We start from the raw sequence: 23,103 nt of genomic DNA, 5'->3' as shown, positions 1-23,103 counted from the left end.
ATGGTGTACCAAGACTAAATTACAGGAAAAATTTGAGAAATTACACTGAAGAACTTGGTCAGCCGTTTGTAAACTAGTTTAGTAAGGTGTAGCAAGGGAAGTGGAACAGCCATATCCCATACATATAACAATGACTTTTTAAATACGGAATACAAGTAAAATCACTGTAAATATGAAAACGTTTAAATCAAATAAGCCTCTACTCATTCATGCTCTCTGTATCTCCATACCATTTCAGCACATTCTCTTCAGCTATCTCATCCATACTCTTCTTACTACCACATCTCTCTTTACCATATGATTTCTTCCTCAATCAACCCTTCTCACACCATATTTCCAAAGCAACCAACCGTTTCTGTGCTTTTGTCTAATGCCCATGTCTTGCATCCATATAACACCATCAGGACTACTATATAATCAAACATACCCGTCTTTGCTCTAAAAGACAATACTACAATATATGTTGTTTTGGCCAGTTCAGCAGAACTTATTTTTATTACATAATGATACTGTGCTGGTATTTTCCCTTTTGTTGAAAAATACAGAACAAAGTGCATGGTTCAAATTCATTTCATCATGGAACGAATCTTTATTATATATTTTTGGACAATATATAAATTCAAAGTACAGTATTAAAAACTTTTTGTAAAATGCTCTCCTTGCATCCTCTTTGCTTTCCCCCCTTACCACAATGGCAATGTTAGTAACAAAACTATAAGTCTCACCTTGCATGGGTGTGAAGGGTGCTTGTGGTGGTACTCCTCCAACTGCTTGAGAATAGCTAGGAGGAGCATATGGTGGAGGCTGAGATGCTGGTGGAGCACTAGGCTTGGACATAGTACCCTTTTCTGCAATTAATTAAGAACATTAACAATATGTCTGAACCCCTTTGAGTCATAATATGGAAAAATAATTTATCCCTGTGCTGTTACCCACCATAAAGCATGGTGGATGCACAACCCACCCATCTCCCAATCATAATTTTTGTATAAATCTGCACATTTCATCATTGTGAAACCTATCACCAGTGAAGCTATAAAAATTGCGATGCAGACAAGACATTAAGGGATGGTCACTAGTGATTAGTTCTGGAGGTGCATAGCCACAAGGTACTCAATTCACTGGGGTTTTCATCGAAAGTGATCAACCAAAACAAACAAGAGGGAACTAAGTCAAAAGGCAAAAACAGGGAGGCATAAAATGAGGCCAAAGGACAGAATAACCCCAACATAGCTCTGAGACTCCAAAATTTTCAAGTGGTGAGTCACATATTAAAAATAGTATATACAAGGATAGATGGACTGGTGCTTAATTGTGCAGAGCAAGAGCTCATGGAGAGAATCATGGAAAACATACTAGATACTGCTAGTGTACAGGACCCAAGAAAATGCACCAAATAATGCTGTTGCACAACTCCCAATCATTGCACTCCTTCCATGTTAGAACCACCCATACACCTCTCTTTTCTCTTTCTTTAACTACTTTACATCATCCCACCACTCACTACCCTTTCTCAGCTCTCCACATCCTACTTTCTGCATGCTACACTTTTCTCTCACACAAACCTCCATTGTTTCCATAAGTACCTCCCATTCCTCACCTAATTCCTGATTTTCTCTTTTGCCATTCTATGCTCAATTTCTCATGGTATTTCTCACAATTCTCTTTTCCAACCTTAAGTACTTTCACTGCCCTCATCATTTCCTCTTTTCCAAAAACCTCTACAAATGTTCACCCACACCTCCAACAGGTAATGATCAGCAATCCCATCAGCTGCCCATCTCAGCACATTCACATCCAAGAGTCTCTCTTTTGAATGCCTATCAATTAGTATGCAATCCAATAATGCTCATATCCATCTTTCCTACCGAAATACATATGCTTGGGTATGTTCTTTTTCATTCTGGTACTCCCTATCATCAGCCCTTTTGAATCACAACTCCACAAACTGTTCAACATTTCCAATCACTTTATATAATACCCCATGCCCTCATGCTTACCTTCAAATGCCACATTACTCACCTTTGCATTTAAATCATCCATCACTAACACCCAATCTCTTGCATCAAAATGGATGACACACTCACTCTGCTGCTCCCAAAATACTTGCACATCAACTTTCTATGGCCAGGCACACAAGCACTAATAATCATCCATCTCACAATCCACTCGCATTCTCACCCACATCACAATGTAGCTCACTTCCTTACATTCTTTCACACCTCCTTTACATGCACTGCACTCCCCAAAAGCCTCCATTTTCTTTAATAATGTTACTTCATCCCACCACTTACCACCCTTCTGATCTGCAGCACTTACTAAGGAGTGCAAATGATTAAGGGATGTATAAGGGAAAGTAGCAGGAGGTCTAAAGGAAGGTAAGGAGTTGAAAAAGAGGGCAAATGAGAGTTGGGGTGAGCATGTCTCTATAAACTTTAGGGAAAATGGGAGAATTTAAAGATGTTTTGGAAAGAGGTTAATGTGCTAAAAACCTACAAATACAAACATCTGTGAAGGGAGCAAAAGGGGAAGTGGTAACAGGTACTGGTGAAGTGAGGAGGAGATGGAATGACTATTTTGAAGAACTGTCGGATGTGTTAGTTGATAGGGTGGCAAATGTAGGGCCTTTGGGTCTGGGTGGTATGCAAAACAGTTTGGTGAAGAGAGTACAGGTGGAGAAAGCCTTACATAAGATAATATAAAGCAAGGTGGCTGGAGTGGATAGTACTGCTGCTGAATTTATTAAGAAAGGGAGTGTGGTTTGGTTAATTACGATTTTCAAAGTAGGTATGGATCTTGGTGAGGTGACTAAGGATTGGTGGAATGTATTCTGCTATTGTAAAAAGGCAAGGGGGATAAAGGCAAGTGTTCAAATTACAGTGGTATAAGTTTGTTGAGAGTATCTGATAAGATGTATAAGAGAGTGGTGACTGGGAGAGTGAAAGCATGTACAGAGCATCAGAGTGAGAATGAACCGTGTGGTTTCAGCAGCAGTAGAGGAAATGTGGACCTGGTGTTTGCTTTCGAAGAAAGTGTGTGAGAAATGCTTAGAGAAACGTATGGACCTGAGTGTGGCATTTATTGAAGGTCTTGGGAATAGATAGTGTGGAAAGAACAAAGCCAGAAGCATTGATAAGTGCTTACCATGGGTGTAAGGCATGTGCAAAAGTTGGAAGAAAGGAGAGTGAATGGTCTGCTACGGGGGTCTGTGATGTCAACATGGTTGTTTAATTTGTTTATGGGTGGGATGGTGAGGGAGGTAAATTCAAAAGTCTTGGAAAAGGGGCAAGTATGCAGTCTGTGGGGAATAAAGGGCCTGGGAAATGAGTCCATTGATACAGCACTGGTGGCAGATTCAAGTAGGAAAATGCAGAAGTTCGCAACTGAACTTGGAAGGGTGTGTGAAGAAAGTTGAGAGTAAGTGAGAATAAAAGCAAGATTATCATTATCACGTAAGAGATTGAATGGAGAAAAAATTGGAGGAAGTGAGGTGTTTTAGACAAATGAAACCATGAAAAAGTGATTCATATGGTGGGTGAGGGGTCAAAGGTTAAGGGAGCAATGAAGAGTGCATGGAGAGGGATCATTATCTGGGAAGGCAAAAATGGGTAGGTATGAAGGTATAGTTGTCCTAACATGTATGGATGTGAGGCATGGGCTACAGATAAGACTATGCGAAGGAGGGTGGGTGCGTTGGAAATTAAATGTATGAGGACAATATGTGTAGTGAGGTGATCTGATCGAGTAAGTAATGAAAAAGGTAAGAAAGAAGTATGGTAGAAAAAAAAAGTGTGGTTGAGAGTGCTGAAGAGGGTGTGCTGAAAAAGTTTAAAAATATAAAAAGAATGTGTGAGGAAAGGTTAACAAAGACAGACCAAATAAGAAATGGAAGGATGTTGTGAAAGCTTTTAAGCAACTTGGGCTTAAACATGAAGGAGGGTGAAGGCATGCATGGGACTGTGAACTGATATGATATGATATGCAGGGGTCAACATACTGTCAATGGACTGAACTAATGCATGTGAAGCATCTAAGGTAAACCACAGAAAGGTCTGTGGGGCCTGGTTGTGGAGAGGGAGCTGTGCTACCTCGTTATCATGGTAAACAGTGATCTCACATGAAAAAGGAGCCTACATTTTCCTACAACTGGAAGTAGTGCTGTCTCAGGCTGCAGGAGCCTTAAGAAAGGTCTTCGGTAACACCAAATCTCTTAAAAAAATTGGTCCTGCAGTAACCATAAATGAGTATATGAATGGATATTTCAATATGTATAATTTTTTTTGACTTCCAGACCCCACCTGCTAGAGGTTCTATCATGAGTCAAAAGTAACCTTTGGCAAGGTTGCATCACTTGGAGCACAGTATTGTCAATGAACCTGCACTTCCCTGCTAATGGAAACAGTGTAGCCTTGGGCCACAGGAGCTTTTAGGAATGCCCTGGGTAATACCATGACTCACAGAAATTGGTCATGGGGTATTTATAATCAATAAATTAAATATTTTTCATAAAATTTTTTGTGGCATGAGCAAAAAAAATTTCCAATCACAGGCCATAGGTGAAAGAAGGAAGTAAAAATAGAAAAGAAAATCAATCAAAGCACCACAGGTGCCTGTAGACATGACTCTTAAAGGAAGGTAAGCTTACTGTATAGATGTAGATGAAAGAATTTTAAAGCTTAGTTGTCTGAGGAATGTAGTCATCATTACAGCCACTTACAGATGTCTATTATACAACCCCTGGACCTCAACTTAAGGATACTCTCCAAGCAGGAGTTTGGAAATGATAAACTCCTTTGCAGCAAAAAGTTCTTGACAAGACTGTACTACTTTCTGTCCTGTGAAAAGATAACAGCCTTGCCCAAGTACACATTTTGCTTGTGATGCAACCTCTAGGCGGAGTACGGTAACACCTAATTACTATAAAACATGAACCTGCTCAAATACACACAGCACACATTCATAAACAAATATAAAGGCAACCCGTGTACAAACGCACTCAGTGGCCAGGCCCAGGAGCTGCTGGAGGCCACACCTTAGCAGGCCCGGCCACTAAACACCGAGATAACCTTCATAAAATATATATAGGACATGGGGATGAGAATATCTATTCGATAAGTAAATGCAGAGAGGCTGCAGTCCTGTGGAAGACTAGTGAAATCAACAATCGACTACCACCTGCCAGTGGCAAGGAGACTTTTATTAGCTTAATTTAAGGCTACAATTTTACAGATGAGCATTTGTTAAGCACAAAGTCCTAGTATAGTCTGGAGGTTACGATATGTTTTCCAGTTGTATTTGATTACACTTTCAACGGTTTTGGCTGGATATAGCTGACAACCAATTCTATTACCTCATGCACTATCTTTGTATCATAACAACACTGATAACAGAGATAAATGCCCTTACTTTTACGGGATCCACGTATGTAGAAGAAAGATGCGTACAAAACGCAGACTACGTTCGCCCTTACTGAGTTTCTTCTGAGTAAACTTTTAGAGGTATGACGTCATGGATAAATGAAAATAGTGAGAATAATTTTTGTCTGCATTGTAAGAATAATAGTCAAGTATTGAAATACGTATAAAATAAGATATTATGATTCAGGACGATTTTATTTTCCAGTCTGTAATACATATGTATTTATTCAAAGTTAGATAAGTACTTGAACTCAATAATACCATCAGTCCATTGGCGTATTCGCGAATCCAACTACCAATCAAAACCGTGGGAGTTGACGTCACCAATGGGCCAGATAAGATGCTAGATCCCGCTACATGCAACATGTGTTTTGACATGTCACAACTGCTTGCGTCAAAGCATGAATATTCCAGTTAACAACTTTTACTTTCGATTTATCTTTTTAAAAGGTGATATGTTTTGTTGAACGTATCCGCTGGTATCTTACTTAATGTACTCACTTCCATATTCAGCACATGTAACTGCAATAATGAGATTCGACGTGATTAAAGTGCTTTACGCAATGAAAAAAAAATCAGTGCAATATCTTTGCAGAAGTTGGGTAATTGCATACACATAGAAAATGTAATTGCCTTAAAGATTTTACAAGAGTTGTAAGAAAATCAACAAGCAACTGTCACAAACGGTTGTAAGAATGAGGTGCTATTTGTTTCTCTTTGCCGTAAGTAAGACAACAACTTGTTTAGAAAATTCTCGAGCCATCGTTCCCGTTTGATAATTCTGTCACTAACTATTTTCTGTATAGTTACTTTTATACTTACGTCAATGAAGTTTATAATACTATTCATATATTTACAAGGAAAACAAATCAAGTGAACATAAAACAGGAAGAACTTGTAAGAGCACTACGTGACATGTGTGCGTACATGATTACTAATTATTTTAAGTGGAGAGAATGTTACAGCGGTGTAGGCGTAAATAAGCCTCACAATCTTTTAAAGTTTTTAGATTTACGAGTTTTCGTGTAGGGTACTAACCGTCTTTCATATGTCCCATTCCAGTGATGACTGTTTTATTGTTGTCATATTCCTTATTTACAAGAGAACCTCCCACCATTAACATCATTATAACATCAAAGGAACTCAAAAACAATTGTTGTGTTCACTTTATTTCTACCGACAGACCGAGGGCATTCTTCTCTCCACACAAATTAGGTAAAAAAAAATCATAGGAAATTCCTTACGACCCTAAAAGTGCTGAATGAAATGGGTCCCGCAGAAGAGGGAAGGGTGTGCCGAGGTCCCGTGGTTGTGCCACAGATGCTGTGGGATAGGGGAGGCTATGTCGTGCTTCCGTGGTTGTGCCACAGATGCTGTGTTAGAGGAGGCTATGCTGCGATTCCGTGGTTGAGCTACAGATGTGGGAATGAGGCTTTGCCGTGGTTCCGTATTAGTGTTGTAGATACTGCATGAGAAAGTAAGTGTTGCTGTGGATGTGCTACAGGTGTTGAGGGAGAAGAGGGAGTAGTTTTCGTCCCGTGGTTGAGCTGTGGGAGAGAAGAGGCTATTCCGCAGTAGTGCTGCAGGTGCCACAAGAGAGGAGGCGTCGCCATGATCCTGTGGTTATGCTACAGATGCTGTGGGAGAGAGCGAGGAGGCTATGCCGCGGTTGTGCAACAAATGCTGTGGAAGAGAAGAGACTGCCGTGGTTCCGTGTTTGTGATGTTGATCTGCAGGAGATCGGAAACGTTGCCGTGGTCCCGGGGTTTGCTACAGTTGCTGCAAGAGAGAGGAAGCATTGTATAGTTGACTTACAGATACCGCAAAGTCTTTTTTTGTTGAAGCAGGGACAAGGCATTCCGAGGTCCCGTAGGGCTGTTGCTGCAGGAAGAAATTGGCCTAGCCAAGTTTGCATGGCAGGAGACTTTACTGGAGTAGATTTGCTCTCTTGTGTTTGTTACTGATTGACTGATATGAGTGATATGCATGTTAGAAGTGTTCGATGAAGCATTTTTGCATCACATTGGCGTGAATTATGGTTGTGGTTGGCAGGGCTTCGGAGAGAAGAGGTAAGTTTGCACGAAGCATTGAGGTCGGTATGCCATCTGGAGTGTGAATTATGACTGGAGGCAAGGAATGGGTGGGAGTGTGTCTATACAGGCTGAAGGTGTAGTTACAAATGATTTGACTGAAAATTTGTCCCAAAAATCTTTCACAAGCTTGATGAAGATATCTTGCACAACCTAACTGCTGTGTACTGATGAGAAACTGAAAGGATGAAGATTAACGGTTGACTGGGACAATTGAGGTAAGAAACTTGACACTAACGAATTTCATACTCACTAAAGCCTTTATTTAAGACAGTTTGGCCTCCCAACAGGGAAGACGTATTCATTCCGATGGCTGCATTAGAGAAATTTAAGATCAATAGAAACCATGATTCAGTGCCTTAGGTAAGACTCGAATTACTTACAGTAAATCCCAGAAAAAGAAATCAACTTGGATATACACACTTACCGATGGAATCAAGTTTGTAATGTGAGGAGCTATATGTGTTATGTAGGACCAAAACTGGTGCGTGGTAATCTATTAGGGACGTAATATAAGCTATGTACATAATTTCAACAATTCTGGCATTTGCACCATAATTAGGGTTGTAACCAACAACAGCTGAAAGACCTCTGAGTCTGTGCATTGTCAATTTAGTTTTTGCACACTAGCTGCAGCACATGGAACTGAGACTCCAAGATATTTAAAGGAGACAGTAAATTGGGTTCCCACCAATTGTCAACTTAGATGGTCCGCTCCTGCTATTACCAATTAGTTTATTGAACACCTTAGTTTTATCTGCAGATATGATGAAACCAAGGCTTTCACAGGCGATGTGTATGCAGTTAAGGATAGTTTGCATTTCACTATATGTTTTGGTATATACGAGAATATCGTCAGCATAACTAACAGTGATATTTCTGGGACACTGTGGAATCGATTTCAATAATGCATTTCAGTACAGTGAACAAAGTGGGGCTAAGCACTCCACCTTGAGGATTGTCTAGTAGCATGTCTTAAACTTCACTTTTGTAGCCTTGAAACAGCACAGATGACTTTTTATTAGGGAGATAGCCGAGTATCCATTACAGGAGCCGGTCACTTACATCAATTTTTGCTAATTCATAAGATAACTTGCCTAATGGCAATATCAAATGCAGCTTTTAGGTAAAAAAAAAAAAAAATAATGGTGTACCTATGCCTCATGAATCAGCCACCAGCGCTGTATCATCAGCGAACAACTCACTTCCCAAGCTCTCTCATCCACAACAGACTTCATACTTGCCCCTCTTTCCAAAACTCTTGCATTCACCTCCCTAACAACCCCATCCATAAACAAATTAAACAACCATGGAGGCATCACACACCCCTGCCGCAAACCTACATTCACTGAGAACCAATCACTTTCCTCTCTTCCTACTCGTACACATGCCTTACATCCTCGATAAAAACTTTTCACTGCTTCTAACAACTTGCCTCCCACACCATATATTCTTAATACCTTCCACAGAGCATCTCTATCAACTCTATCATATGCCTTCTCCAGATCCATAAATGCTACATACAAATCCATTTGCTTTTCTAAGTATTTCTCACATACATTCTTCAAAGCAAACACCTGATCCACACATCCTCTACCACTTCTGAAACCACACTGCTCTTCCCCAATCTGATGCTCTGTACATGCCTTCACCCTCTCAATCAATACCCTCCCATATAATTTACCAGGAATACTCAACAAACTTATACCTCTGAAATTTGAGCACTCACTGCAGAAGCTGGTGACTGGTAAAGTGTGTGAAAGAAGAAAGTTAAGAGTAAATGTGAATAAGAGCAAGGTTATTAGGTACAGTAGGGTTGAGGGTCAAGTCAATTGGGAGGTAAGTTTGAATGGAGAAAAACTGGAGGAAGTAAAGTGGTTTAGATATCTGGGAGTGGATCTGGCAGCGGATGGAACCATGGAAGCGGAAGTGGATCATAGGGTGGGGGAGGGGGTGAAAATCCTGGGAGCCTTGAAGAATGTGTGGAAGTCGAGAACATTATCTCGGAAAGCAAAAATGGGTATGTTTGAAGGAATAGTGGTTCCAACAATTTTGTATGGTTGCGAGGCGTGGGCTATGGATAGAGTTGTGCGCAGGAGGATGGATGTGCTGGAAATGAGATGTTTGAGGACAATGTGTGGTGTGAGGTGGTTTGATCGAGTAAGTAACGTAAGGGTAAGAGAGATGTGTAGAAATAAAAGAGCGTGGTTGAGAGAGCAGAAGAGGGTGTTTTGAAATGGTTTGGGCACATGGAGAGAATGAGTGAGGAAAGATTGACCAAGAGGATATATGTGGCGAGGATAATGTGTCGGAAGTGGAGGGAACGAGGAGAAGTGGGAGACCAAATTGGAGGTGGAAAGATGGAGTGAAAAAGATTTTGTGTGATCGGGGCCTGAACATGCAGGAGGGTGAAAGGAGGGCAAGGAATAGAGTGAATTGGATCGATGTGGTATACCGGGGTTGACGTGCTGTCAGTGGATTGAATCAGGGCATGTGAAGCGTCTGGGGTAAACCATGGAAAGCTGTGTAGGTATGTATATTTGCGTGTGTGGACGTATGTATATACATGTGTATGGGGGTGGGTTGGGCCATTTCTTTCATCTGTTTCCTTGCGCTACCTCGCAAACGCGGGAGACAGCGACAAAGCAAAAAAAAAAAAAAAAAAACCTATGCCTCATGTTCCCATGAACTGTTTGAAAAGAAATGATACATTTGTGTACACTTTTCCCATGTGTGAAACCATCAATACTACGTTACACATGTTCTTTGATTCTATATAGTAGTTTGATGAGCATCATCCTCTCAAAAGTTTTGCACAAACAACTCGTCAGGGAAATGGGGCGGAATTCAAAAGGTTGAGCATGCCCGTCGACTTACAAGTCACTCCTATATGGTGACCCCGCGGAAACCGCTCAGATTGTTGGATTGACCTTAGTAATGAGGAGTAACACTAATGTATCAGTTTGTGAGGAAAGTGAAGAAGAATATCATGAAAATCGTGAAGTAAGTTATCTGATGATTTTAAAGGAATTACGTAAGGAGGAGAGTGGTCTGTACTAGAGGCATTCCAACTGAGCTTACACTTGGGCACCTAATTTTCTTATTATGCAGTCCTGGGATGATGGACGGCTTTGGGAATAGATGGCAAATAAAGAGGTAGAATATTTTAAAGAAAAAACACTCCTAATATCCTCCAAAACATGACAATCATTTGCTGTCAACTTATTTTTAGTGTGAAAGAAACAAAACCCTGCCAAGCGGCTACAATTTCTCAGAACTGCATGAGGGTCAGACATTCGTCTGCAATTGTAGTTAGCCCGATATCATCTATCAGCATCCTTTCTTGTTTTCCGTTTATGTGATAGTCTTATGTTGCATATGATATTTTTCATGTATTTGTATTGTATCTATTTATATATAAATTTACCGCATTTTGTTCTTTGTGCTAAGCATTACATTATTCTTTCACGTGTTTGTTAATTCCCTGTTCAGTAACTTACTGACAGCTAAATTCTATAAGTGGTATATATTCGGCGACATTATAGCAAATTCGAGTAGTAGTTTGTTTATTTTAACCAGTTGTCTTTTTGTTGGTATCTTACAGCGTCGAGTTGGTGACCGCTGGTGCTGGTGGGATCGGCAGTTATTGTGCTTCCCCCCTCCCCTAGATCCCATACTAGCATACAGATTATCCAAGTCTCATTTTTCTTCTTGTCCTTTTGGGAGTTTTTTTTTTTTAAGTACATGTCACACGAGAGGCAGGGACTCTAGTGGTGTCGCAGTGGTATATAGTAAGGAAACAGTGATTCGACCCTTGGGTTGAGTTACTGAGGGACATGTCAGATGATGAAAGCCTCACACTTTGGTTCTGTCCTATTTACCTCAGATAACCTTGATAAACAACCTTGGTCTGTGGATGGAGGAGGGGAAGTGTCATATTTCTGGAAATTTGTATTTTCTCACAGACACAAAGAGTTTTTGGGAGCTACTTGTAGACTAAGATAACTTCCCCCACTAATTTTTAGTTGAGAGGGGCTGATCCTATGGCTTGGTGTTAACTGGCATGTCCCATACTGTGATATACTGGAAGACCAGGCCGCCTTACGGAATCGTCAAGTTCTCCCTTTAAATGGTTTTCTATATTTATTATTATTATTATTATTATTATTATTATTATTATTATTATTATTATTATTATTAGTATTATCATACCGTGGCACCATTTAGCTGAGGCCTCAGTACCTTTAGTTATCTTCCTCGGAAGATATTGATATCACTTGTTTCCATGTTTTCTTCTTGAGAACCCAACACAGGAATCAAAGCTAGAGCAATTAAGGCCCACCTAGTATGAAAAATATTATTTAAATATCAATTTCTTCTGCCATAAGAGTCTGGCTATCTCTCCTACGATATTCATCTTTCGACAGGGTACCGTATGAGGACCTTACTAATGTGATACATCCCTATCCCTGACTCATCGTTGGGGGATTTGAGGAAGAATATATATATATATATATATATATATATATATATATATATATATATATATATATATATATATATGTATACTTTATATGAGACCAATGAGTCCCTTGCCCCGGTGAATATGTCGGTATTTGCAGTGGTAAGCATTCATGTTTTTACAGGTAAATACGGACCTTTTCTACCTTACTAATAGAATGTCATTTTTTTGGGAAGCAGCAACTCAAAAATCATGGTGTAATGATAAGATCTTATCTTTGAACGAGTGCATATAACAAGATCACTTCTTAAACTTGAGCTGTTTATCACTGAGGGATACAGCGATAACCGACATTCTGTACCAGCCTGCCGATGATACTTTAGGTCACTTACATGAACATGGATTATCATTACTGTCTCACAGTTCAGGTCCTGTGTCACTTTACAGTCTTGTCTATAGATACACAGGGAAGAGCTTCACCCCGAGAGTAGGAAAACTTTCTCCACCGAAATTTCCTAGCTAGGGTTCCACCTGAGCCAATACTGCTTATAATTGCAAACGCTTCCTAGACTGATTCTCTGACCATGTTGCAAAAACACAGTTATCTGCCCACTAGCTTAATTTGGTGCTGGACAATCATTGGGAATCACACCTTGGTAGGGAGAAGACTCAGCAGCTTTTCATTTTGTTTTATGATTTATGGCTTCTTCCTTAACGTAGCTTACACATCATCTCCCTCACCATAGGATCTAGTAATCCTCTAGGGGAAGTGTCTTTTGTAGTCAAGATCAAAGTGTGTAGTATTGCCAACTGTAAGTCTTGCATTGATGCAAATCACCCCATGTAAAGTGTGCTTACCATGACAATTTCATATATTTCAATATAAATGCTTCACCTCTGAGATATGTTTGGCGTGACGAAAATGGACTTTGGCTCTTTTGTTGGCATGCTTTTTCAGTGTGAGAAAAAGCGGACTTTGTAAGAGCCCATTATTTCAGATACAAGTAAAAGAGGGGTAGAGACCCCTTCTTTTGAACTGAGCCTTGTGTGATGTATGACGTTGGGTCAGAGCTTTGGGTGACTTTCTTTTTGAGGATGTTGCTGGACTTTCTTTCTCCCAGGAAATGGCAAAGCAAACAAAGCCTGCTCCAGTTTACACACAAATGTCCCTGTCCCCGTGTAGCCTCCTGATAGCCTTCCTTAAGAGTAAAGGATACCCTTTCAAATCTACCAATATTCAGATCCACCCACTGGATCCATGTCTCTCTAAAAATTGTTGTGGCTGGGTTCACACCTCACAACTAAATTCTGCTGTTAAATGCCCAACCTTTCTCTCTACAAAAGAATTTTCAGCACCCCCCCTTTAATGGATCAAGAGCCTCTGATAAGTCTTCATAAGCCATGGGTTGCTTCATGTCTTTTAAGCTAGGTATCATTGATTCAGAATTTTCATGTTAAGGTTGCTTCATTGAAGTCTGGTTCAGAAACTAATTTGATTTGAAAAAAAAATGAACCTCCAATATCCTGTGTTTAACAGTCAAATCTGATATCTGTTTGCATGGAAACTACTTGCTGCCTAAAGATTTGTATACGTTGAAGATAAATTCATGGGAAGAATCCCTTTGGTTGCACTCATAAGTCACACTTTTGCAGTTTTCTCTTTGAAATAACCAGGTTGATGACAGACAAGCCCTCACAGTTATTAGGCAGCTATCAATATTTGTAGATGATATTTCTGAAACTCCAAAGACCATTAACACTCCCCTTGGAGAGAGACAAAGGCTATTCTTCACCCTTCCAGACCTCCTTTAACCCCTGGAGGATTTTCTGACTAATCTTGATATGTTTAAAGGCTCTGAGAAAACAGACTCTTTAAGACAAACAAATTAAGACCTTTGCTTGAGCATTCTTAAAAGTACTAGGTAGGTGGTGGGCAGATGTGCCTTTGGCATACTTAGTAGATAGTGGGCAGATGTGCCATGGCATATATTCTTTGGAGTTGAAAAACGCCCACCATCCAACACCCAAGGAGACACCCTAATTACAATGTCCTAGATAGACAGATAGATACAGAGATAGATCTTGACATGCTATGTCCATTAGAGTAAAATGATTAAAGATAAATATGCTCAATCTGCCTGGGAATCAGAGTCCATGTTTCATAACTGAACTGTATCTCCAGAAGCCTTACCAAGTCGGATCAAATTTGATGTTGAGCCTGTATGTTGTTTAATGCTTTTCTTCACATCACTCTGGAAATCCTTCTTAAGCTCTCCACAGACATTCTTATCCTTTATGAATCCTCACCTTTCATGGCAATAATTTACTGAACTGGAGCTCACTGGGTCTTCAGGTATGCCTTAAAGCAGCTCTCAGTTCCTTGACAAGAGACTTTTCTGTGATCTCATATATAGGCAACTGTGTATAAAACAAACCATGGTTGATCTTGATACAGGAGAATCGTTAGTTATTGCAATCTCTTCTTTTTTAGAACTAGATCTGCAACTGTTGTGTTGGTAAAATTGCTGTCATTAAACATGCCTCTTTAAAGGCACGTAAAGAGAAGGTCCAGAAAGTTAGGGGTTCTCTTATTGCAATGTAAAAAGGAATGCCTTCAGGAGACTTTGTTGCCCTGTACACTTTTCACTAAAATAAGGTGCCCTTCTAGGCAGCCCTTTCAGGGCCTTTGATTGCAGTCTTCAGACAGATTTACCTCTAAATAGTTCTTCACCTGTCAAGGATCATCTCCAATACTTAAAGATTTTTGGAAATTTGACCCTGGGTGTATCTTGTTTTAAAAGAGGTTGACAATGGGGTTGGAAATCTGAAACCACCCAGCAAGTCCAAGCTTTGCAAAGCTCTTTGATCAAGGAAGTCATAGAACCTGAGTGGGTCCAGTTTTTAGCAATACTATTTTCTCCTAATAAAATAAAGAGGGAATCAAACCAAAAAAGGATTTAGAACTTTCTTTTCTAAACGTCTACATTTTAAAGAACAAATTCAAAATGACTGTTTTACAAAATGTTTGCCATGTCTTACAGTGAAACAACTGGACAATCAGCATAGACAAAATTTGTTTATTGGCACATTTTAATAAATCTCAAAATGAAAAAGATTTTGGCTTTCAAACTGATACAAAGGCTAGGCAATCCAAAGTGGTGCCGTTTTGTTTATGCATAGCCCCTCAAATTTTTGTGATTGTAATCTCATCCCCTCTGAAGCTGCCTCCTTGACATTTAGTGATTTTCCTTTTAAAAGGAGGAATGTGTCACACAAGGGCTTTAAGTTCTGGAGACCTTTCATAAAGCAGGCTTCCTCATCAATGTGGACAAGTCGGTTTAGTTCCCAGCCAAATCTTTGCATGGCTGGGAATAGATTGGAACATTGACTGGCTTTCCAACTCCCTAAAAACAAAGTTCAGTTTTACATATGTTGATAGGACTTTTTAATCCCAAACTTTGGTGTTTTGATGTCAGCTAGAGCAATAAAAGCACTTGGAAGAATAGACTATTATGTGGTGTGTATGGAAGATTGGCTAATGCTAATAACAGCTTTCATAATGGAAGATAATGCATCTTTGACAGCAAGTAGGAATATAGGTGAGTGGTTGAAATAAATTAAGAGTGTGCCAAGGTTTGATAATGCCAGTATATTTATTTAATGTTTTTTTGTTTGAGACAATACAGAAGATGAGTGAGGAAGGTTAATTGTGGTATAGCTCTTAATCATGGAGAAACAGATTGAAAGTTGCTGGAGTTGGATAAAATGGTGGGGTGGATGAGAATGCTGAGAGTGTGTGAATAATGAAGGGTGGTTGAATTGTAAGATAAGTTTGCATGGTGAAAAACTGGAAGCTGAGGATGAATTTACATGTTTGGGAGTAAAATTTGGAATGTGAGATTGTGCGGGGGTAAAAATTTGTTGAGGTTCATTTTAAGTTTAAAGAAAAAAAAAACGAATATTATGTGTAAAAACTTACAAGGAGTATTCATTGCAATGTTGATGTAAGAATACAAAACCTAAATGTATAAAAGTCAGGATATGTCAAAAAGAACAGACATGGGCAATTCGCATAACAGTGGGGATTAGGGTAATAGATGGAATGAAGATGTTAGGTTATGGGGTGTGAAGAGGTCTTTCAGGATTGGTCATGTAGATTGCATGGCAGGCGATGGGCAGAAAGTTGGCCAGGGAAGACTGGATAGGTGTTAGGATATTTCAGGTGATGTCAGTAGAATGATTGGGGGTCAAATACAATGGATGCAATTCACAGATCAACTTAGCATATAAAATATAACATACATGTGAACTTGTTTTACTTTAACACATGACATGGGTTGATGTAAGAAAAAAAAAAAAAGGAGGGAGTAAAGCTGCAGAGGCAATGTGTACCTGATCCATCTCATTGAACTGGAAATGGAGTGAGGATAATATTCCATTTCATATTTATGATACAATGTAAGCACAATATACAAGAGGTGATCCTGCTTAAATGAAGGCATCATTAATAACTTCTTTTACATTTCTAATAATATTTCTTGAATTACTGTTACTGTAATTGCCAGTCAAACTTTGTGAAAAGCAAAATACTATTCTACCCAAAAGGAGTAATACTATTCATTGATGTATGCATCTTATGTTATTAACTACTCAGCACCTTTGTTAATCTAAGGAATGTGTACATTTCAGTCATCTACTAAATGCTGCTTCTGTTGTTTTATATCTCTTAGGGTGTTGTGCATTTCTTTCTTTTAATTCAGCAATAGTATGGGTGGATGGAAGATTATAAGCAATTTATTCACACACGCAAAATACAGTCCTCTCTGTCTTGCACAACTTTAAGGATAAACTCAACAACAGGTGATGTATACTCATTAACCACAGAGTTTTAAGTTGTATTCTTTTGAATGTATGGACCAGGTGTTTGCTTTGTGGAATTTGCACAAGAATACTTGCATAAGTCCTTTATTGATTGGAGAAAGTATGACGTGTTTAACAGAGTGGTAAATGGAAAATTGTGAGACAAAGAGAGGAGTTTTTACCAAGAGATTAAATTAAGGTGTGCTTGTGATCAGGGAGGAAGCAGGGTGAGCATTTGTCAGTATAGGTGGGCCTACTTTAAAGCTGTGTGATGTGACTGAAGATAATTTGTTTATGAGGGGGTAGATCTACAGCTTACTAGGGATAATGGGGCCTAGGAGGTGAATCAGTTGCTGTTTGGAGATGACAAGGTTCTGGTGGCAGACTTGAGGGAAGCTTCAGAACTAGCGACAGTGTGTGAAAGGAGAAAGTCAAGAGTGAATGTGAAGAAAAGTAAGGCAGTGATATGCAGCAGAGGGATGAAACAGGATAATTTGATGATCTGGAGTGCCTTAGATACTTGGTAGTGGACTTGGCAGTGGATGGAACCATGGAGGCTGACAGGTCAGAAAGGAGGCTAAGCATGACCACATCGAGGCATATGTGGAAGAATTACAAATTCAGGCAGTACATGGAAAAATTAAGGGCCCATAACAAGGATATTTGTTGTATAGGCCTGAAAATAATGGTAGAAACAGGATGGTAAAGCAGAGGGCACCTCCTTTTCAGACTCAACTATTAGCAGGAAAAAAATGAAAAAATAACCATGTCTGGATTCTGAAAATGAAAGACATGATTAGTAGTTAACTTACTTTTAACAGATATCAGTGAAATATTTGTTTAGCCTTAATTTGAAGGTATTAACAGTTATCTGTTCTGGGTGCTACTTTTACTCATGTAGGTAATCGGAAACATTTTTGAGAGAAAAGAAAAAGAAAGCATTTACTGTATATGAGATGTTCAACCACTCTACATGAGAAAAAACTTTTGCCTGTAGTATTCATCAAAGAAAAGATGGGTATATTAGGTGATATAATTGTCCTGACAGTTTTGTATGGATGAAAGTAATGGAACCTGAATGCAAAAGAACTGAAGAGGGTGAACATGTTGGAGATGAACCACCTGTGATGTGTAAGAGAGAGGAATGCTACTAAAAGAGTATGACTGAGAGAGCTGACCAGGATGTCCTAAAATTGTTTAGACATATGGAGAGGATAAGCAAAGATAGATTGAATAAAAAGATACACGTCAAAAGTTGAGGGAACATGGGGGAGGGCAAGACCGAGGTGATGGGTGGATTAAGTGAAAGAAGCTTTAGGTTACCTGTCCCTTAACATTCAGGCATGCATGGTATACAGGAGGCAGTGTACTGTGAGTGGGCTGTACACATTGATGTGGTCAGGGAAGTCACTGTGTTCTGTTGAGTTTGACTGTGGACTGACTCTGGTTTTGGTAGATGTGACTAAATGAGTCCATTTTTTTGTCTTCAGGATGCTGCGATCAAGTATAAACATTTCTTATGATGAATCATAGTGATCTATCTGTTAGACTTGGCTGTGAATTGTAAATGCTGGTTTTAGTACATTATCCGTTAGATAAAAAGTTGATGTATTTCTATGAGGCTGTTATTCATTTGTTCCTTGTTACCTTGCTAACTCAGAAGCAGTATGTACCTTCTTTGTTTTTCTTTTATACTTGATTTCTGTTTCCTGTGTTAGTGAGGTTGCACCAGGAACAGATGAAGAAAAGCTGCATCTGCTCACACCCATTCTCCAGTTATCATGTGTAATGTACAAATACGCCCCGCAGACCTTTCCATGGTTTACCAAAGACACTTCATTTACCCTGGTTCAGCCCATTAACATCATTCCAATTCACACTATCCTGTCCACACTTCTCACACTCCTGCATGTTCAGGCTAAGGTCACTAAAATTCTTTTTCACTTTATCCTTCCATTTGGTAGGAGCCTCTGCAAACACTGTGCTAGACTTGCCCTACCAGTGGCCCGTTAAGAGTGATGCACTAAAGGGCTAAAAAGCAGCACTGGAATTCTATACTTATGGAGACTCTGTTGCCATGGCCACCCCTTTTGAGTTCCAATTGGAGGACATGGTGCTTTAGGTACCTGAGAATGGATGTGGAAGCACATGGAATCAAGGTGGCCAAAATGAGTCACAGATTGGAAGAGTATGAGGTTCTGGTATCAAGGAGCATGTGAAATTTCAGGTCAGTGTCTATTTAATATTTGTGGACAGGGTAGTTTGAATGGTAAATGTGCATGGCAGGTGAGGAGTATGTTGGGAAAAGTGGGGAACAGGTGGTGGATCAGTTACTATTTGCAGTTGATTGTTCTGGTCACAGACTTCAGAAACACTGGAATCTGGCGAGTTTGGAAATATATGTAAAAGGAGGAAGTTTAAAATTAAAATACATCTGTAGGGGGTGAGAGGGAATGGGAAGTGTCAGCTGTTTGCTGATGATACAGCAATGGTGGCAAATTTGACAGAAACTGCAAAAGTTAGTGAATGAGTTTGGAAGTGTGTGTGAAAGGAGGAAGTTGAGAGTGAAAATGTGAATAAAAGAAAGGTTATTAGGTTTAGCAAGGTTGAGGGACACTTTAGTTAGGATGTGAATTTGGATGCAGAAAAATTGGTGAAGGTGAAGTGTTTTAGATACCTAGGAGTGGACATAACAGTGAATGGAACCATGGATGTGGAAGAGAGTCATAGGGTAGGTGAAAGGGGCAAAAGTTGTGGGAGCACTGAAAAATGTAAGGAAAGAGAGACGGTTGTGTGGGAGGGCAAAAATGGGAATGTTTGAAGGTATTTTAGTCCTAACAATATTATATAGATGCTAAGCATGGTAAGGCTGTGTGGAGGTTGGTGGATTTTTTTTGTAATGAAATGTTTGAGGACAATATGAGGTGTGAGGTAGTTTGATCTAGTCAATATAGCAAGGGTAAGAGAGGTGTGGTAATAAAAAGAATGTGGTTCAGAGAGCTGAAGAGGATGTGCTGAAATGGTTTGGACATGTGGAAAGAATGAGTAAGGAGAGGTTGAGAAAGAGGATATATGTATCAGAAGGGAAGGGAATAAGGAGAATGGGAAGACTAGATTGGAGATGGAAGGAAGGAGTGCAAAAGCTTTTGACTGATCAGGGCCTGAACATGCAGGAGGGTAAAAGGTGTGCAAGGAGAACATTGGAATGTTTTGGTATACAGGGGTCAATGTGCTTTCAGTGGACTGAACCAGGGCACGTGAAGCTTCTGGGATACACCATGGAAAGGTCTGTGTGGCCTAATTATGGACAGGGAGCTGTGGTTTCAATGTATTACAGCTGACAGCCAGATAATGAATAAGGGAGAAAAAAAAAGAAGGAAAAAAAAAAAGCACTGAGGTGAGACAGAGTGTGATTTTAAATGGGAAGACCTTGAGGAAATGGTGCTTTAGGTACTTGGTAGTGGATGTACAAGCAATTGGACAAGTGGGCTAAAATGAGTCACAGAATGGAAAGCTTTAAGGACATGGGTATGTTAAGGGGTATGTAGAAGAATAGGTCAGTGTTTGTAAAGGAAAAGATGAGTATGTTCAAATACACGGTAGTCCTGACAGTGTTGTATGGCTCTGAATCTTAGACTCTGAACACGAGAGAAAGGAAGAAGGTGGCTATGTTTCGTTGATATGCCTTAGGAAGATGTGCTGTGAGGCAGGTAGATCAATGCGAGAAAAAATTAGACAAAGTATGGTGTGGTAGTAAATGCAGTGAAGACAATAAAACAAACATGAAAAAAAATGAATAACTGAAAGGGTTAATCTTAGTGAGGGGAGTGTATGCAGTTGTTGAAGTAACCTGCAAGCAAGCTGAAAGTCAGCAGTGTATGTGACATGAGATAAAGTGTTGGTATGAAGAGATAGGGTAATTATGGTGCTGAAATATTCTATACCTTTAAAAAAAAAAAAAAAAAAAAAAAAAAAAAAAAAAAAAAAATCTGTTTAATCAGCCACTTCATTCACAAAAGGAGGACAAGGAAAATATTGACTTGGATGTTTATTTCATATATTTTTGGCATGGATTCACTAGCCAATTTTCTTTGATGTTGAAATTCGTATAAATTAAAATTCATCCATAAAAAAGTAAAATTAACTCCATACTATTAATGTGCCAAATGCTTCTGCTAGAAATTTGCCACATACTGCAAAAATTGTGATGAAGCACCCTACATAATCCAAACTAAAGATAGTTAACATTGGTGATTATTTCAAAAATAATAAATCAATTTCAATAACAAACTGAACATAACAGAAACAAAACAGTCATATAAATAATTCATCATGATGGACTGGATTGAAAACCACTGATGCAAAATCTAAGACACTTTCCCTTGGAATTATGTATCACAATGCCATATGTTATACTTGTGGCAGCATTACAACTTGTTTCATCCACAAATTGCTCCTCTTAATGATGCTTGTCCTTTACCAAGAATCAAAGTAACAAACAGTACAGTCATTAATATCCCAGGCAGATTCCTTCTCCATTCTGAAAAATTTAGTGTGCTATTCACTAAGTCTCTCCTGTAAAGCATAGCTGTTCAGCATACTAGTCTTCAAGCCCCCTCATACAACACCATGCATCTGCTGTTTTTCTTTTAAGCTTTCCTATATAAATGATTTAAAGGTGTCATGCTAGATTATTTAACTTGTTCAGTCTAAATCTGTTACTAATTACTGAAGCTTTTAACTTTTTATTTCAAACTAAAATCTAACATCCCAAGGCTTGTTCTCATGTTAATAAATGTGAACCTTCTAAATCAGAATAAAAAGGTTGTCAGTGGCATTTAAAACTGGGAATTAATTTCTACACAAATCAGAAATTATGGCTGCTCTGATGTTCTGACATTCTCTGAAAGAATATTTTACATAACCTTAAGTACCGAAATATTACACAAAACAAAACAACGTTTGCAGGAATCATTAACTCTACGTATGTTAACCAACACTGTCCTATATAAATCACATCCCTTTCCACACATGTATATGTACAAATATTATAAAAGGATTTTATTCTGCACAATAAGAGTTTTACAGTGGCAGCTCAATCAATAATAATTCAGAATGAAGAACCTGTAATTGCTAGATGTTAGTATTATTTAATAATTCAATATTAATTTACTTTCATCTATAGAAGATGAACTCATTATCATAAATTTCAAGCAAACCATGAGACTGTTAGAAAATATTATCTATATCAACAGCTAAGGGACACCCTGCCTCCTAATCTTTACTCTCAGACCATTATCTTATACTGAAAAACTTATAAAATAAGATCTGGAATGCCCTTTGCAGCAGGGTTAAGGATGAATAAATAGCTTCACTTTGGCCCCAACATGGACAATATCATGCTGAGTAAACCAGTCCAAGACTACATTACAGTCTATGACTGACCTCAACAAGAAGAAGCTGTTCAGTAACTATCAAGGGCCATGCTATGAGCACTGCCTCAGGTATCCTTTTAGCAAAACTTGAAGATCACTAAGGCATAATACAGAGGCTGCTAAACAATGTTGCAATTGCTGATCCAAGGGCAGGACTGGGTATTTGTGATGTTTTGAAGGAAGCTCCACACTTCATAAGCTTCTCTCTGAATGACATGGTTCAATCACCAGCAGCTTGGACAGAACCCAAGCTACCACTAATGCTGCCACTCCATCATTTAAAGTCCACTAAAACTACTGGTCCGGAGGAAGAGGTTTCAGTTCCTTGATTTGCTTAATTAGATAGGCTTTCTCATCATTAAACTGCTCATCTTCAGAGCGGTCTGTATGGAAGCGTGTCAAGAATTCTACAAGCTTGTCTTGGTTCCGCAGAAGGATTTCAAGGATAGGTCGTGGTTTGTCCGGATTGGCAACAAACACTTTAAATACATGGAAGGCTTCAAACTGGATATTGCGGGATCTCTCCTTTAACATTATCATCATCAATTTTAAGTTGTCAGGATTACTTATATACCGCTTCATCACCTGAAATAATGAATATTTTCATAAAAATGTTATGTATCATTGTGTCAGAAAAACAATCCATAAAAAATCCATAAGTTTGTTCTTCCCTATTATCTGACCTCTTTCACCTAAAACTGAAATAGTCTTTCAGTTTCTTTTGCTCACCAGTATGCCCTAAATGTTCATGCTAATATTACACAATCTTTTATTATACATACTATACCTTGAAGAATACTATGGTGGAAAATATAAAAAAATTGAGGTATTGCTGCTGG

General features: G+C 39.0%; 2 protein-coding genes across 14 annotated transcripts in view; both read right to left on the bottom strand.

Moving 5' to 3' along the window:
- Positions 1 to 5,538, bottom strand: part of LOC139756042 (lipopolysaccharide-induced tumor necrosis factor-alpha factor homolog) — a 106,016-nt gene extending 100,478 nt beyond the window's left edge. The window contains exons 1-2 of one of the 2 annotated variants that reach the window (XM_071675010.1): positions 5,407 to 5,538; positions 726 to 848 (exon numbers count right to left, since the gene is read on the bottom strand). In XM_071675010.1, coding sequence (XP_071531111.1) covers positions 726 to 837 — 112 coding nt within the window. In that variant the 5' untranslated portion in view covers positions 838 to 848; positions 5,407 to 5,538. Of the gene's footprint in view, positions 1 to 725; positions 849 to 4,996; positions 5,154 to 5,406 lie in introns of those variants that run through there. The other variant, XM_071675012.1, reaches the window with a different exon arrangement.
- Positions 5,539 to 20,869: 15,331 nt separating this feature from the next.
- The window catches only part of Mo25 (calcium binding protein Mo25), a 97,967-nt gene continuing 95,733 nt past the window's right edge, over positions 20,870 to 23,103 (bottom strand). For all 12 annotated transcript variants that reach the window (XM_071675003.1, XM_071675004.1, XM_071674994.1 and 9 more), the window contains one exon: positions 20,870 to 22,849. In XM_071675003.1, the coding sequence (XP_071531104.1) occupies positions 22,559 to 22,849 (291 nt within the window). In that variant the 3' untranslated portion in view covers positions 20,870 to 22,558. The remainder of the gene's footprint in view (positions 22,850 to 23,103) is intronic.

This window comes from Panulirus ornatus, chromosome 20 (assembly GCF_036320965.1).
Source record: "Panulirus ornatus isolate Po-2019 chromosome 20, ASM3632096v1, whole genome shotgun sequence".
NCBI lineage: Eukaryota > Metazoa > Arthropoda > Malacostraca > Decapoda > Palinuridae > Panulirus > Panulirus ornatus.
This window is presented reverse-complemented; position numbering and strand designations above follow the sequence as displayed.